The sequence below is a fragment of the Megascapheus bottae genome, chromosome 17 (assembly GCF_031878675.1).
Source record: "Megascapheus bottae isolate mThoBot1 chromosome 17, mThoBot2.hap1, whole genome shotgun sequence".
Lineage (NCBI taxonomy): Eukaryota > Metazoa > Chordata > Mammalia > Rodentia > Geomyidae > Megascapheus > Megascapheus bottae.
The window spans coordinates 42,640,802-42,658,981 of record NC_143525.1 but is presented as its reverse complement, the minus strand read 5'-3'; the positions used below and the strand labels follow the sequence as shown (position 1 = coordinate 42,658,981).

At 40.2% G+C, this 18,180-nt stretch overlaps 2 protein-coding genes across 4 annotated transcripts in view; one reads left to right on the top strand and one right to left on the bottom strand.

Annotated features, from left to right (window-relative positions):
- Window positions 1–8,261, top strand: part of Trim37 (tripartite motif containing 37) — a 74,951-nt gene extending 66,690 nt beyond the window's left edge. Inside the window, exons 25-26 of one of the 2 annotated variants that reach the window (XM_090351120.1) lie at window positions 6,027–6,131; window positions 8,010–8,261. In XM_090351120.1, the coding sequence (XP_090207246.1) occupies window positions 6,027–6,131; window positions 8,010–8,013 (109 nt within the window). In that variant the 3' untranslated portion in view covers window positions 8,014–8,261. The remainder of the gene's footprint in view (window positions 1–6,026; window positions 6,132–8,009) is intronic. The other variant, XM_090351121.1, reaches the window with a different exon arrangement.
- The window catches only part of Ppm1e (protein phosphatase, Mg2+/Mn2+ dependent 1E), an 84,613-nt gene continuing 72,256 nt past the window's right edge, over window positions 5,824–18,180 (bottom strand). The window contains exons 5-7 of one of the 2 annotated variants that reach the window (XM_090351124.1): window positions 17,841–17,984; window positions 17,543–17,636; window positions 5,824–10,683 (exon numbers count right to left, since the gene is read on the bottom strand). In XM_090351124.1, the coding sequence (XP_090207250.1) occupies window positions 9,647–10,683; window positions 17,543–17,636; window positions 17,841–17,984 (1,275 nt within the window). In that variant the 3' untranslated portion in view covers window positions 5,824–9,646. The remainder of the gene's footprint in view (window positions 10,684–17,542; window positions 17,637–17,840; window positions 17,985–18,180) is intronic. The other variant, XM_090351125.1, reaches the window with a different exon arrangement.

Sequence of the window (18,180 nt, the reverse complement as noted above, 5' to 3'; positions counted from 1 at the left end):
GACTTATCGCCAATTAATCTCTACAAAAAGGGAAGTGGGGCTTGGCTCAAGGATAGGGCACTAGCTTTGAGCTGAAGAGCTCAGGGACAGTGCCCAGGTCAAGTTCAAGCTCCATGACGCACGAAAAAAAAGTGTGTCCTGATCACTCTCACCCCTCTGCCTGTATCACATTCTCTCCCCCTTTTAAAACAAGTTTATCAAGTTGCCATACAAAGAAATTCATCCTCTGTGTCTCCCCTTTTTTCCTCCTGGTAATGTGCCCACCTTCCTCCAGGCGTATTCCATAATCATTCTTTTTTGTTTCTTCCTTTTCTTTTTGATGTGTATTATGGTACTAAAGAGTTTTACTGTATTATTGCGGGTATGCATATGTTGTGTTTTGCTCAGAAGCCCACAGCCATTATTACTATATTTGGATGGAAGTTTTCTATTTTCTTTCCTCCCTTGTCCCTGTCATGCTCTTATTAGGGAATGGTATTTAAAAATAAAAATTGGAGTGTTAGTATGCTTGTTACTAGAATGTGGTGCTTCCAGACCCTCTCAGTAATTAGAACAGGAAATACTTATTTGTTATTCAGGTGTTTCAGCATGTATGTAAAACTTTTAAAAGAAACCGTGAGTTGTTTGTGTTGATAATAATACCAGTCCAGATCCACAGGGCTCATTGTGTCACTGCTCCTGTTTATATCAGGGCTCTCCTTAGCTACGGTGTGTTTACTTGCCCCTTCCACCCTAATTCACAAACCAAGAAGCTTCAGAACCATTGATCTGCACTGTACTTAAAAAAACAAAACAAAAAACAGAAAAATGTTTATTAGTTAGCATGTACTGCTCCATGGTTTGCCTTTTTTTTTTTTTAAATGAGGTTTCTGTTTATTTCCCAGAATGGTTCAAATACCTAGGCTCAAGCAATTCTGATTCAGTCTTTCAAATAGCTCACACATAGAAGCTTATCACTGTGACCAGCAGGGGTGTTTTTGTTGTTGTTGTTGCTTTTCTCTTTTTGAAGTGGGAGCTTGTTTCTTCTTTTTTTTTTTTTTTTTGCCAGTCCTGGGCTTGAGCTCAGGGCCTGAGCACTATCCTTGGACTTTCTCAAGGCTAGAGCTCTACCACTTGAGCCTCAGCACCACTTCTGGCTTTTTTCTATGTATGTAGTACCAAGGAATCGAACCCGGGTCTTTGTGTATGCTGGGCAAGCACTCAACCACTAGGCCAAACTCCCAGCCCGGGAGCTTGTTTCTTGAGGGAGGGCAGTCGTAGGGTTTGATCTCAGAGTCTTATGCTTTCTAAGATCCTTTGAGCCATACCTCCAACCCAGCTCTTGGCTGGTTCTTTTTGGAGATGGAATCTCACAGAATTTCAGGAGGCTAGTGTCAAACAGCAGTCCTCTAAACCTGTCTTAAGAGTAGCTATGACTACAGATATGAGCCACCAGCTCCTGACTTGTGTACAGCTCTTGGCACCTGTCATTTCAGTGTCATGTCAAAATGCCTTTTTCAAACGTTATTTTAGGTCTTTAGATTCAAAAGTACATTACTTCCTTTCTTATCCTCAGTTGTGATTTTGTGATTCATTTGTAGTACAGTTGGATTTATCATTATGGTGTACATTCTGTCCTCCCACATATATCCTGATTGATTTTTTAAATTTACATACATTAAAATTTGGTCTTTTGTCATACAGTTTTGTGGATTTTGACAAATGTCATGTATCTACCAACACAGTACTACACAGCATTTCAGTCACCCTAAAAAGTCCCTTGGAATGACATAAACACTGTCCTAAAGTCCTGGCTACCATTGTTATTTTTTTCCACTACATACCTTAGACTGGCCTTAAGCTCCCATTCCTCCTGCTTCTGCCATGCTGGGATTTCATGTTCACCACTGTACACGTTCACAGCTGTTAGCAGATTTTTCATTCTCTAAGGTATTAGGTGCCTGTGTATTGGATTGTGAAGGATGCTATATAAAATTTGTTGGTCTCTCTTCCCGGGAAGTACTCTCTAAATCTTAGAAATTTCTGAATTGACAGGAATTACTTAGGCCGAGCCCTGCTAGTTTATGCTAATGAGGTTGGCCAGGATAGGGATTGCCATACCAGAAAGGCCTAGAGAATGAAGGCCAAGGCCATATGATGCCACCATTGATGAAATTGAGTTTTTTTGTTGTTTTGGTTTGTTTTTTTGTGGGTCTTTGGGCTTGAACTCGTCCTTCCTAGATGCTGTCCTTCCTGGATGCTGTTGTTGAGCACTTCAGCTCTAGGCCTGCTGCCCTACCCTTGAGCCAAGCCCTACTTCCTTTCTAAAGGATAATTGGAGATAAGAGCCTCAGGTCCTTTTGTGCCCTTGCTGGCTTTGAACCTTGATCCTCAGATGTCAGCCTCCCGAGTAGCTAGGATTACAGGTGTGAGCCACCTGCTGGCTCATTTGATGAAATTGTGATGGTAAACTGGACACTGAGCCAGAGGAGTCTTCCTGATTGGGAGCATGCGCAGAGAGGGCAGCTCCACTGAGGATAAGGAACCTTCACGTTTCCTAGTTGTTGTTTTTTTTTTTTTTTTTCCAGTCCTGGGTCTTGACTTAGCCTGGGCGCTGTCCTTGGACACTTTCTTGCTCAAGGCTAGTGTTCTGCCACTTGAGCCACAGTGCCACTTCTGGCTTTTTCTGTATATGTGATACTGAGGAATCAAACCCTAGACTTGATGCATGCTAGGCATTAGGCTAATCCCAGCCCAAGATTGTTTTGGTTTGGGTTTTGGTTGGTCCTGAGACTTAATCTCTGGGCTTGGGGGCCCTGTCCCTGAACTCTTCAGCTCAAGACCACCCTACCCATGAGCAAGAATGCCACTTCTGGATTTCTGGTGGTTAATTGGAGATGAGTCTCACTGACTTTAGTGCCCAGGCTGGCTTTGAACTGTGATCCTCAGATCTCAGCCTCCTCAGTAGCTAGGAGTAGCTAGAATTATAGATGTGAGCCACAGCATCCAGCAAGGTTTTTACATTACATATATGTGTGTGTGTATAATGTCTTTTTTGTGTCAGTACTCAGGCTTGAACTCGGACTCACATTCTGGATTTTCTTTTTTACTTAAGTCTGGTACTCTGTTGCTTGAGCCATACCTCCACTTGTGGCTTTTTGTTAGCTAATTGGAGATAAAAGTTTAATAGACTTTCTTCCTGGACTGGCTTCAAACCCTACCCTCAGACCTCAGCCTCCTGAGTGACTAGGATTATAGGCATGGGCCAGTGGGGCCCAGCTCTTGATGAGTTTGTGAACCATTTCACAGGTTACTGAACCTGCTGGCATTCATAGGGCTTTTTCCAGCCATTCACCTCTCATTACTCCCCGTGTCTGCTCAGGCTAGACACCCCAGATAAACCAGGACTGGTGTCTCCTCTCCCCCAGAGGAGCACTTTGTGCTGAAGTTGGCTCTCTTTCGTTGTTAAGGGGGAGGCAGTGTTCCAGGTCTTCATCTCAATAGAAACTGAAGTTACTGTTACGTTTCAACATGTAAAGTGTAGACTTTGCTGAACCAAAGCCTAATTTCTTGGAGTTTTTGGTTGCTTTGAGATTGGTCTCACTAAGTAGACCAGGCTGGTCTCAAACTTAGGGTTCTCTTGCCTTCACCTACAAATGCCAGGATTACAGGCACATGTTCTCATAACCCATCTCGACAATGACAATTCCAAATCATACTACAGAAGGTGGAAATGTGTTCAAGCTGTCCCTTTTAACTTACAAGGCTGCAATGAGGTTTGGGAGTGGAGTCAGATTTATTAAATAGCACACAGCCAGTTCCCGAGCTCAGAGTGACAACCTAGCTCAAAGAAAGTTTCACAAACTAAACTTTAATTTTTCTCTATTCTAATCCTCACATGATGTGTTCAGATTTCCCCATTTCATCTCTAGTTCACACATCAGTAAACAGTTGATTTTAGCCTGGAGATCTAGAAGTTTGTAAATTGCCTAGGGAAGTCTAAGAGCAAACGGAACCATGGAACCACTCGATGGCTTCTCTGGGTATTTTGTGGGTTGTTTTGTTTTGTGGGTCATGGGGCTTGAACTCTGGGCCTGGGTGCTGTCCCTGAGCTCTTCAGCTCAAGGCTACCACCCTACCCCTTGAGCCTCAGACCCACTTCCCATTTTCTAGTGATTAGAGATAAGAGTCTCATGGTCTTTAGGTCTTTAGTCCCCAGGTGGGCTTTGAACCATGATCCTCAGATCTCAGTCTCTTGAGTAGCTAGGATTACGCTAGGCTACTCTATTTCTAAAAGCCCTCTTTGACTGATACATTTATGGGGAACACCCATGACTGCTCTACAGAGAGCTGCCCAGTCACAATCCTGGCTCGAGGCCTGCAAGGCAGTTAGTATGAACAGTAAAGATTGCTCCCTGTGGGTTGGCCTCTCCATTTGGTTCCACTTGACCTGGTAAGTCCATAACATTGCTTCTGGGTTTAACGGCCCTCCCCTTTTATTCTGTCCTACTGCCCCATGTATAACGGCTAGTATTTTTTGTCTTTGGTTAAACTTAGTACTTAATTTGGAAAAGGATGTCTCTGGATATAGCATTTGCTTCCCCTTTTTTTTTTTTAAGCAGAATGAGAAAAATCAGATAGAACCTGCCTGTACATGGGGGCCTGGTTTCACACCATGAGGGCAGGGCACATCTTATAAGGAGCTTCCACAATTGGGTTACAGTGCAGCGTAAGAGGAATGTTAAAATCAACTGTCTGGTATTTGTTAATACATAGTAGTGAGTGACCTCAGAAAAGAACTTGGTTTGAAAAGTAATAGTTTTTCCTAAAGTTTACTCCTAAACCAAGCAAAATTAGGGTTCCTAAAACACAGTAGAAGTAGCCAGGCGCAGTGGCTGACGCCTGTAATCCTAGCTACAGAGGAGGCTGAGATTGTAGGATCACAGTTCAAAGCCAACCCAAGCAGAAAAAATGTGAAATTCTTACATTAACCAGCAAAAAGCCATAAGTAGAGCCATTGTTCAAGTGATAGAGTACTGGCCTTGAGTAAAAAAGCAAAGGGACAGGCTCTGAGCTCCAGCCCCAGTACACACACCAACTGCTGTAACAATTATAATTCAAAAGTTAATGATGGAGATAATGCAATGTAAACTAGGTTTGTCTTCCAGGTTTGTTTAATTCCATTCCTTTAGAGTCAAGGGTGGGAACAGCAGGCCTTTGGGCTCATCATTTGACTCTTCATGTGATGGATCAGACACGTGTTTCACGTGTGCTGCCACAACTATATCTTGGTATTTCTGTATGGGCCTTGAATGAAGTTATAACTACTTTGGCCCTTGACAGAAGAAAAGCTCCCACTCCTTCAAGATGCAGGTGTCTTCCTTAATTGGCCTTTCTTCTCACATTCTCCTTTGTCTCCTCCAGAAACATTTTCAATGACAACTCACTTTTATTTCTTTCCTTCTGAGACTAAAAGAGGAAAAGTGTGAAAGGGAGAAACTTTTGAGTGGTTGGGTAGAGTTCTAAGAACGCAGTCTTTAGAAGTTATGTATCGTCACCACTCAGCTCTTGGCAGGTCTTGATTCTCTCCTACTTGAGGATTCTAATCCCTCTATCTTCTCCCTTTCCCCCCAATTAAACTGATGGGGAGAACAGGCACAAGGGGAAACCTTCCGCTTTATGGAGGGAGAAGAAAGTTATACTAGAGCTTAGCAAGGGGTTTTGTTTTGTTTAGTGTTTCAACTTAAACTACCATCTTGAGACTTTTCACTTCTAAGGGAATCTGCCTAAATATAAGCACTGAATAACCAACCAGATTTCCTTTAAGAAAAAGACCAAGTGACCTGTGGTTTTAAATTGCTGGGTTTTATTAAGATATTGGCAAAATTTCAACATACTCCTTACCTGCATAATCAGTTTTAATAAACAAAATATGAAGGATCACTTATGATTACAACTCAACTCAAAAGTGATCTATAGAGCAGGTTCATAAATTGGTAAATTTACTTGGTAAGAAATGATTTCACTTCATTCACTTCACTCCATAGAGAATTCTTTGCAGAAAATTTTCAGGAACAAGAGAAAACGTATCTCACCAAAGAGCACCTAGAGAGGTTTACAGTGATGTATTTGGATTATCTAATACATCAAAGGTAAAGTATTTCATTTTCAAAAACTGTTTTTATCAGTCTGAAATTTCCTGTCCAATTTCTTAATACAGTAATCTTTTAAATAAAATGCTGCAGGAGGAAGTAACAATTCTTTTCTCAATACAGTACCACTTGTCTGCAAGATGGTTGTGTTATAATACTGGCAGTATTGTTTCATTTTGAAAAATACATTTAATCTTTCTGCAGGTCAGTACAGGAGAGTAGTTATTTAAGCATCACATGGTTTTTCAAAAGTGAAAAGATGTTTTAGTAGTATGATCCAAAGAAAAAGTTTCCCAAGCTAAGGTGTGAACAAAACTGTAGTATTCCTTTTTATAGCCTTGCTTTAGGTTAAAATGCTCATTGAACAAACAAGTTTAAATTTAAAATCAAAATTTAGTTCATTTCCTCACAAAACCTCAGCAAGTCTTAGATGGGGAAGGAAGTTCTTGAACCACAGTATTATCTGTAAACACTGAATACTTCATGCATCAGTTTCTGCTGCCATTGAATGTCACACTTCTTACTGGCACAGTGTTCTAACAATGGAATGTATTTGTCATGAAAATGCAGTGTTGAAAGTATACCACTATAAATGTGGTCAGGATTAGATTCATTGTTGACAGTGACATTGTTGACCTTGTCCTTGCAAAAGATTACTTTCAAGGAGCCTCCTAAATTAAATGCAACAGGAACTTTAATCATGTTACTTCAAGGACAGTGGATGGCACTTTTAGGTAAAGAAAAGGTATGTATATACATGTTTCTCTCTGACCTCTAGTATAGACCTCAGTAGATAGAATTAGCAGCCCCAGTATTTGGTGCTGTATTGTTGCCTGAGCTCAGATATCCCTCAAAAGTACTCATCTAGAAGGTGAAAAACAAAACCTTCAGTGATCAACTCCTTTTTAAACTCACAGTGAATGTACAAGGAGTATAAACTTCAGTTGGTGACTTGAAGTCTGTGTCCCTATCCAATATTACACTTTCTTGTTTATATTTGTTTTACTATTTCCTATTCTAACAAAACTTGTTTAGCAGGCAAACAAACTGATGCAGATCATGTTAAGTTGAGAAAGGGATACTGTCACTCTTTAAAGATTGAGTATAGAACTTTCACCATCACTAAATTACACAATGAAAAGAGATACAAAACACTTAATTCAGACTATAGCTCAGCATTTACAGTTAATATATATATTATATACTTTTACATCTGTCTAATATTTTTACAATCACCAGATACACCATCATTAAATAGAAGTTACAGAAATGAGGAGATACCATTCATTAGAGGGTTACTTATTGCTTACGTTAGCAAGCAGCAGATAAGGGCATAGGATTTGAACTTGAGGAAACTACTTTTCTATCACCAGTGGCATTAAGGTATAACACTGCATTTCACAAAGCACTGCTTTTTTTTTTAATCTAGTTTATAGAACCAAGAGCAGCATGTATCAGACCATTAACCACTACTTTAATAAATATTATAGAATTTTTAAAGGACTTACCTTACAAATGGTTCCTAACTACCCTACAAATATGCATGTTGTGAACAAATGAATATTTGCTATTTTTTTACAGTATTAGTTTATTAACTTGACCACACTAGAGCTACTTTTCTCTATTTTCTAGAGAGCTAATGGTATGGAAATAACACTGCTATATAGTCAGACCTACAACCTCCAGACCTTCAGAAATGGATCTGTGTTTTTCCCAGTTTCATCCACTTATTTTTCCCCACTGTAAAAGCCTATTGTGTGAACTTTCACCTTTGTTCTGTTCAAAAATATTACCAACAACCACAGAAAATTAAAATTTACTAAATGTTTGGCTATAAATGTATACCAATATTTTGCTGCCTCTGTTTTGTTTCCGTAGATAATTCGTTTGAAACTTGCACCTGATGGGTTGTCAACAAGATCTAGGCTTCAGAAAACGATAAGAGGTTCATATGTGGGGCATGCCTCAGAATGATGAAAAGTTCTAATACTATGTAGTTGGAGCCATGTTTATTCACTTCTTTTCAACAATGTGTCACAAGACTTGAGGGGAAAAAGTGACTTCAAAAGAAAAATACCGAATCTACTTACATCCAAATTAAAAATAATAAAATCTGTAGATTAACAATTAGATCATTGCTAAGGTTTGTTTTTTTTAACTATTGGATATAACTGTACTGGCACCATAGTGTGCTACAGTCACCTGTCTTTAAAATTTGGAAATTTCGGTTGTCATGGGTCCAGGGAAGATAAATTGTATTAGCATTAGACAATGGGGGTTTCTCAGCAAGAGCATCTAGCGCCTCCACCTGCATGAGTGATCACTCCAGCCACGCCACTCCTGTCTGTTAGTTAACATGGCCTGTCCACGGGTGACTGAGGAGAGGGAGTGGGAGTGGTATAACTAGGAGATACTCATGATTCTGATAATCAGAGGCTGCTTTACTGAATCAGTGTGATAATTGACTTACTCTGCTCAGCTGAAGATATGCCTTTGATTTAAACTGCAGAAGTAGAATAGAGCTAGATGATTTTAATGTATCACCTGTAAATAGTGAGAAGTGAGAAACACAAAACTTATCTCCGCAGTTGCACATCGCAGGACACTGGCTGCTCTTCCTGTGTAACAGACCTTGCTCTTCATAGTCTGTTTTTCTTAGGTTGTATTATATGCCTTTGCTGCCTGAACTTAAAAAAAGTATAATATAGAAATGTTACTTAACTTTCTTTTTAAATGGCATTTAGACTCATATTTTGTACCCAACATCATCTCTATTAAACCACTTTTATTCCTGAGATGAAGGTAGGGTAAAAAATACATCATAGATTAAAACTAGCATACATTGGTCTCCTAAAATGACAGATAACAAAAATTCCACCAAAAGCACCATAACTGGCTATAAAACTCAAATAACTACAGCTCTAGGAAATATATTTTAATTTTTAAAATGTTCATAATTGAAATAAAAACCAAAACTAAGTCCTTTGTTATAGGAGGAAAAAAAACAAATTTCTTTGATAATAATAGTGCCTTACAAGTCTGAGAATGTGACACTTCTATACTTCCATCATTATCAGTTAAAATCCATATGGCTTTTAGTCTTTTACCTACCAAAACAAGGGGATGGGGGAGACCCTGGAGTTCTCAGATTTAATTCTGCATTAGGTTTCCCATAGATAGATTAGGCACATCAGAGCAGATTTCAACTCTATATATCCTGACTGAAGTAACTTCCACTAGTGATGTGAAAGGGTAGTGGACAAGAGGGTTCTATGTAGGTGTAGAGACACATCACAGGAACCAGTTGTATAAATTTGCTAGTGAAATCGCCAATACTTTTTTCAAGTCGAAAAACACTATTTGAGTTTCCTAGAGATCTATTTACATTTAAGAATTGAGCCATCCATGGATTCATAATGAAGCACATGTGCTTTAGAAAAATGTCTACCTTTGTTTCTACTTTGATAGTGGTATTTTTAATTGAGAACTAGCTAGCCTACTTGAAAGAAAAGATATTATATTTTATGGTTCCAGGAAAGATCTGGGTATGGAATATTATTACTCTTTCTGACCTTTATTATATTCTCACTACGCCCTTGCCAACTATTTTCCCACTGTGGCAGAGAACCTAATATCCTGTTTCTCTTCCCACTTCGAGTGAGGGAGGCCAGGCTAATGCCTATTTTATGAGAAGGCTCTTGAGCAGAGAGAAATGAGTACAACTTTGGATTCAACCTGAACCCACGCTGCCTCTTAGAGTGGTGGTGTAAATGATACTTAGAAACTCTTTTTCCCAGGGATTTGAACTGTTCTCTTTCCAACCCAGAACAGACAGGAGATGAGCTCTCCATTCTGTATATATGGTGCTCTGTTGAACCCAAAAACTCTCCTGCTGTACCACTCTGTTCAGGCAATGATGAATGAACTGATTTTTCCTCCATTATTAGCTTATTAGCAAGATCTGCTTTCTTTGGTACACCAGGGCCAAACATTTCAACTGGTGGCAAAAACTGGGCACTGTGAGGTTTGCTTGCTTCTATTTGTGTAAGATCTAGGTAGCCTGGGTCTTCCAGCACGTTGACTTGGGACCCTGGGCTCAGGCTGGTTCTATCAGTGAACGAATCCACACGCCCATCATAGCCTAGGTCGGCTGGTGCTGAGCACTGGTGCTGAGGCCAAGGGCGTTTGCACTCTCCATGATTCTCCTTATCATCCCCACCATCTTCTTGCCCTCCTTGGAAAGAGTTCTCTGTCCAATCTGATTCCTCACTAACATTCACAGCTTTGTTCATGTCCCTCAGGAATACCACAATGACAGTGATGTTATCACTTGACCCAGCATCACGAGCAGATGCCACTAATTTGTGGGCAACCATGCTGCTGTCTCCATTATTCTCTTTCAAGTGGTCAGACACAACTTTCACGGCCTCGTCGGGGTTTACAGTGTCATAGAAGCCATCACAGGCCAGAATGAGGTAGTCTTCAGTCCCATCCAAAACAGTAGAGGCAGAATCTGCATCCCCACAGATATATGGCTTATGTTCAGCATCTCCTGTAGGAATTAGAAGGTGTGACGTCAAAAGACACTGATTAGAATACTTAGGGCAGGTCTGATAATTTAAAATTATTTTGTAATCCTTTCCACTAACACACTTGAGTTTTCTATTTAAGAGAATACCTTACTCCCAGTTAAATGCCAGTCCTGGCGTTTAACTCTTTAATTTATAGGCTGTGAACCTTGTATGTCTATGATTTTAGGCTCTACTGACTATGGAAACAGGTAATGTCAATTCAGTATATCTGTTCTCTCTTTTTTTTTTTTTTGGCCAGTTCTGGGGCTTGAACTCAGGGCCTGAGAACTGTCCTTGGGCTTTCTTAAGGCTAGAGCTCTACCACTTGAGCCACAGCATCACTTCTGGCTTTTTTTCTATGTATATGGTACCAAGAAATTGAACCCAGGCCTTCGTGCATGCTAGGTAAGCACTCAACCAGTAAGCCAAACTCCCAGCCCAGTAGATCTATTCTTTTACTGGTGCTTTGATTTTGATTGGTTGATATTGCTACTGAGGCTTGAACCTGAGCTGGCTTCGAACCACCTTCAGATCTCAGCCTCCTGAATAGTTAGGGAATTATTTATTGATTTTTGAAGGATGGGGAATGCCAGCCCTTTAGCTTGCACTCAGGGCCTGGGTGTTTTCCCTGAGCTTTTTAATTTATTTTTTAACTTACCAGTCCTGGGCTTGAGCTCAGGGCCTGAGCACTGTCCTTGGACTTTCTCAAAGTCAGAGCTCTACCACTTGAGCCACAGCACCACTTCTGGCTTTTTTCTATGTATGTGGGACTGAAGAATTGAACCTGGGTCTTCGTGCATGCTAGGCAAGCACTCTACCATTAGGCCAAACTCCCGCGGCCCCCCCCCCCCCCCCCCGCGCTTTTTTCTTAACGCTAGTACTCTACCACTTGAGCTACAGCTGCACTTGGGGCTCTTTGAATAGTGTGGTGGAGCTAGCCTCACAGAATTGCAGTCCTCAGATCTCAGCCTCTGAGTAGCTAGGACTACACGTGTAAGCCACAGGTACTTTAGATTTAATTCCATCTTAAGAACAAGTCAACAATGAAAAACAAACCACACTAGCCATTGTCATTAAACAATGTTGGCTCTACCTTAAGAAATCAGTGAATAGCTGCATGTTGCAAACACAGAGGAAGGTTTGTTACAAGAATTTTAAAAATGAATTCCCTCTACTCCAAGACAACAAGAATGTAGTATGTTTGGTTTCTACTCCACCAGGCAGTCTACTGAATGCTTTTTTTTTTTTTTTTTGGTGGGTCATAGGGCTTTAACTTGCCTGTGTGCTGTCCCTGAGCTCTTCAGCTCAAGGCTACCTCCCTACCCTTGAGCTAAGCTCCACTTCCCATTTTCTAGAGGTTAATTGGAGGTAAGAGTCTCAGGTCCTTTTGTGCAGAGCTGGCTTTGAACCTTGATCCTCAGATCTCAGCTTCCTGAGTAGGTAGGATTATAGGCTCGAGACACCATGCCTGGCTTTTTTTTTTTTTTAAATCAGTCATGGAGCTTCAACTATGGTTCTGGGCATTGTCCCTGAGCTCTTCAGCTCAAGGCTGGCTTCCAACTTGTGATCCTCAGATCTCAGCCTCCAGAGTAGCTAGGATTACAGTCTTAAGGCCTCTGATGCCTACCTCTCCCACTCCTTTTTAAACCCCTTTCTTTTTCTTAATTCTTTTGTTTTGTTGTTGTTGTCATGGTAGTGTGGCTTGAACTCTGGGCCTGGGCACTGTCCTTGAGCTCTTTAGCTCAAGGTTACCGCCCTACACCTGTAGCCACAAGCCACTTCCCATTTTCTATTGGTTAACTAGAGATAAGAATCTCATGTTCTTAATGTCTGGGCGGGCTATGAACTGTGATCCTCAGATCTCAGCCTCTTGAGTAGGGATTACAGGCGTGAGCCATCATGCTGGCTCATTCATTATTTTCTGAGAGTAGTCCAAATCTCTTCCTCACGCTGGTTTTGATTTCACACCAACCTCACTTTATTATGATGTCTCCCAATAGACTCTTGGAGCTAATTAAAACTTCCAATCATGGGATTCCACCCCAGTTTACTTAATCTCTTCTATTCTACCTGACTGAATTATTATTTTCTGAATGCCACCTCTAAAAATAAATGTGATCTGAGTCATACTGTTCCCCAAAGTCTTGTTTTAGTACTACAATTAAAAGACTACTGCAACTGTTAGCTTGGAACAGAACATACAAAGATTTGCACAGAGAAAATGCTGCCAAAATTCTGGCTTTTCACCTGCTCTACTGTTGGGTGTCAAATTCATGACATTTCGCCCCCAAATTTGGTAGGAGGGCATGAATCCCCATTTCATGGTAGAAATGCCAACATCCTTTTGTCTTCACCCTCCTCCCTCCGTCTGCTAGGGAACCCACCATGCCTCTGTCAGCTGTGGATCTTACATCTGAAGGACTCACAGTGAGAAAACAGCTGAGAAGCCTTTTAAAAGCTGTATCTTGCATGTGGTATGAAAAGATGGACTGCATTCTAGGTAGTCCCTTAGAAGTCCCTTACTTAGGCCCCTGTGTTTCATGAGCTTCCCATGTATTCTGCATCTCCCTGAGTGAAATTATTCAGTTTTGGAAGATGCACTATTTTACTTTTTCAAAGAAATTATTAAGTTTGTCACGACCGCATTTCCACAATTCCTATATCCAACTTTAGTTTGTGGAGATTAACCTGTATCTGCTACCATTTTCTCAGAGCCAAGATTTATCCCCTTTCCTTCTCAAAGCTAAACTCAAACTTTCCCTAGATCTCCAGCTAATCTCTCATTTCGTTCCTCTTCTACTTACTCTTTTCCCCCATACACATGCCTAAATCTAAAATCTCATTCTAAAAGGGAAAACTGTATAATCCTTTAACACACTATTTTTTCTCCCTCTCACCATTAAACTACCCAATGAACAAATCTATACTATATTCTTAGTTATTGCCTAGTTTTCCTTACCTACTACCTAAAATAGAAAATACATTATTTTCTATTTATACTCATTATTTGTTCTCCCCTCCTCAGAGCTATTACAGCTTTATTTATTTTTGGTCAGACGTGGGGTTTGAACTCAGGGTTTAGGTGCTGTCCCTGAGCAATTTTTGTTCGAGGTTAGAGCTCTACTACTTTGAGCCACTGCACCACTTCTGGTTTTCTGATGGATAATTGGAAATACATGTTTTTCTCATGGACTTTCCTTCCTGGACTGACTTTGATCTCAGCCTCCTGAGTAGCTAGGATTTTAGATATCAGTCACCAGGACCCAGCTGCTGCTTTATTACAAATGCTATAGTTTTCTTGTCACAAGTCAGAAACCTGGAAGTTAGCTTTCCTCTTCCCCACAACCTGATATTCTGTCTCATCCATTTATCCTCCTCCATATCCTGTCCTCAACTGTTTTTGCCTATTTACAGCCTTGTCTCTCATGTAGGCCATTCTATACTCTTATCTTTTTTTATACTGTAACTACCTTTAAATACACCTTTACAAATACAAACCTGATCAAGCCCCTCTATACTCATCTGGTAAAGTCTACACTACAGTCTCACACCAACATTCCTACCACTCCTCCCCTCTGCTCCAGCCTCCTGTCCTGTCCTTGATATTTTTTGGCCTTTCAAACTCCCAAGTATTTATATTTTTCTGTACTTGAGATTTCCTTTCCTTACCACTGTCCACCACATTAAACTCAAAAGTTACCTCCTCTTTGATGTCTTCCTTTTTGGCTTTCACATTGTCACGTTCCGATTCAAGGACATTTCTCACCTACTTTTAGTTTCACCTGTGTTCTGTTTTTAGAATCAAGAAAAGTAGATCGCTTCTAAGTTGGTTCTATAGCAACTATTAAAGATACCTCACCTCCTCAATCTTCTTATGAAGAGAAGTCCTAGTTAGTGTCGAACATAATTCTAATATAGGACGATCTTGGAAATAACAAAGTTTCCTTTTTTTTTTTTTTGGTCTTATTCCAGAGTTCTTACTAACTCGCTCATTGTAAGTAAAACAACTCTTTGTCAAGAGGTAGTATTTGTAGACTCTTTTACCTTACTTTCTTGCTCAGTTTTCTCATACTTGGGCCACTTCACAGCTTGCTCACACCTTCCCAAAGAGAAGGAGGAGCTCAAAAATCTGAAACTCACCGAATCCTTTGAAATTTTCTTACTGTCCTACAAGTTTTTGATAATAATAACCTAAATTTAGTTATTATATGTGAAATATGTCCATCCTAACCTGATAACCATTTCTTTATGGAAACAGAGATTAATAGCTGAGGAATATATACATATCACCCCTGAAGGCATATTTATATTCTCTGAAAAACTGGATGAAATTTGGAAGACTAGGTGCTGGTGGCTCACACTTGTAATCCTCGCTACTCAGAAAGCTACGATTAAGATCTGAGGATCACAGTTCAAAGTCAGTCCAAGTAGGAAAGTAGGTGAGACTCTCACCTCCAGTTACCCACCAGAAAACCTGAAGTGGTACTGTGGCTCAAAGTGATAAAGCCTTGAGCAAAAAGAGCTCAGGGACAGCACCCAGGCCCCAGGTTGAAGCCCAAAACCAAAAAAAAAAAAAAAACTGGAAAGGGAAGTTACACCATGAAACAACAAATCCACGGTCTAAAGTAAGACAGAAACTGCTCAGTTCTTTGAACTTGCACCTTTGCGTTTTGTCAAATCAGATTTTCTGATTTTCACCTTTTGAAAGAAGGAGGTTGTCTTGGTAGTTGTGGGGATCAAATCCTAGAAAAGCACCTATCCCCTTAAACAATATTGTCTTGGGGGCCCTTGCTGGGTTTTTTGTTTTTTTTTGTAATTAAAATTTCTTGGTAAAATAGGGAAACCTGTTCAAATTGTTTTAAGAATAAGTAGAGGTGTAAGAGTAAGGATTAGAAGGGATGAGTTTGATATTAGAATTGCAGTTTGGAAATGTCACAGTGAAAATCCCCTGGTAATTCGGTGCTGGTAGCTCACACCTATCATCCCAGCTACTTGGAAGGCTGAGAATTGAGGATTGTGGCTCAGTGCCGGCCTTGGTAGGAAAGTCTATTGGACTCTTCCAGCTAACCACAAAAATGCTAGAAGTAGAGATAGGGCTCAAGTAGTAGAATGCTAGCATTGAGCTAAAAAGCTCAGAAACAACATCCAGGCCCAGAGTTCAAACACCAGCCTACGAAACAGAAGGCCCGAATTTAAAACCCAGTGCTGAAAAAAACAAACAAACAAAAAAAAAAACCATGTGGTGGGCAGGTGTGATCTCCCAATCCTGTAATCCTAGGTACTTACAAAGCAGAAATTGGGGGTGGGAAGTTCAGGGTTTGAGGCCAATCAAGGCAAAAAAGAAAAAGAAGAAGCTTGTGAGACAATGTTAACAAATGGATGGGCATGGTGGTGAACACCTATCATCCTCAGCAACCTGGGTGAGGGAAAGCACAAGTAGGGTTACAGCCTAGGCATAAGCTAGACTTGCCTAAAAAACACCTACCTGGAAAATAGCAAATGCAAAAGGGAGAGTTGACAGTTGGCTCAGGAGGTAAAGTAGGGCCGGGAGTTTGGCCTAGTGGTTAAAGTGCTTGCCTAGCATGCACAAAGCCCTGGTTTCGATTCCTCACTACCACATACATTGAAAAAAGGCAGAAGTGGTGCTGAGGCTCAAGTGGTAGAGCTCTAGCCTTGAGAAAGTCCAATGACAGTGCTCAGGCCCTGAGCTCAAGCCCAGGACTGGCCAAAAAAAAAAGGTAAAGTACCTGCCTTGCAAGTGTTGAGGCCCTAAAATTCAGACCCTGGCAATGGATAAACTATGGAAAAAGCTTTCCATTTTCCAAAAGATACTAACAAGCTAAATATGACCAAAAGTAGAATGAAATGAGGGTCACTGTTTTTAAGCAGATTTGTACATTAAACGATTAAAGGCTTTCAGTAAACCAAGGTATAGAAACTGGTGAACTCTGCATTTCTTTATGTGGTCCCCCTCTTTTTAGTGGAATTTAAGTAGGAAAGTAGGTGTAATTAAATCAATTACAAAGAGGCATCCAACTAGCACAATGATGTTCATTGCAGCACTATTTACCATAGCAAAGATATGGAACCAACCCAGATGCCCCTCAGTTGATGAGTGGATCAACAAGATGTGGTATTTATACACAATGGAATTCTATGCTGCTGTCAGAAAGAATGACATCGCCCCATTTGTATGGAAATGGAAAGACTTAGAAAAAATCATATTAAGTAAAGTAAGCCAGACTCAAAGGAACATAGGCTCAATGGTTTCCCTCAGTTGTCCTAATCAGTAGAAACCTTGGGTTCTCCTAGCAGTGATTTACAATAGAACAAAATCTAGAGACATTAGGCCAAATAGTATGACACTAAATGTAAGGCCCTCTAGGATAAGGAAACAAAAGTCATCTAATGAGTGATTGTTGTCCTTAATGTACTATGTTATCTCTCATCTCTTTTGCCATCCCTTGGTTATCTCATATTGTTACAATATTTCACCTTGTTATCTGATATATTTTATATGTGCTTAATTGGTTATTTGAAATTAGGAAAGAAGAGAAATCAAGATAACCGGGGGGGGGGGGGGGGGGGGAAGGGGGGGGATGGGGACCATGTCATGAGAAAGGGTATCAATGTTTGTGAAGTTATGCGCCTTCTATCTGGTGAATATAATGTAATCCTCCTATTAATCACAATAAAAATAATAAAAAAGAGGAATCCATTGTTATTTTAAACTGCAGTAATAAACATTCTGATATATATAAATTATGATATCAATGTTAATACAAGACAGTTGAGCTAAACAGAAGACAGTTTAAAGAGGCACAATTAACATCTTCCTACCTATAGCTCTGGAGACTGATAGACTTCCATTCACCCTCCAGGCACCAAACCAGACTACACAGCCACCAAGGGCCTCAATTCGCTGTTTTTCATCCTACAGAGAAGTGCAATAGAAAGAAGGAAATAAATGGATTTAGGACTTATTTATATACTTGACATTAAACAGCAGCTTCTAAAAGTTTCTATTTCTCCTTTGGGAAGTAGGCATACTTTCTGAGAATAATGATAATAATTATAATAAATGAATCCTAATTAACAAAAAATTGTCATGTGCTCTACTAGAACAAACCATACGTACCTCTCTGTCTGGTTTATGTGGTTTCATTAGTTCAACAGCTTGGCCCTTTCTCACAAGCATAACCTGGGAATCGCCCACCCAGGCCACATGTAGCATGTTGCCTCTGATAAAAGTCACCACTCCTGTGGTCCCACATCTTAAGCTCTGAAAACAGTTTAAGACGAGTCAATGAAGATAAACAGGCACCAAATTCTCAATGAGAAGCACTTTATAGTTAATATAAACTTTGGGAGACAGACTTTTAATAATTCATTTTTACAAACACAAATTTCCTCAAAGCATTTTGCATGCGTGTATGCACTGTTTGTGCACACTAATCTACCTGATGCTCTACGCTGCA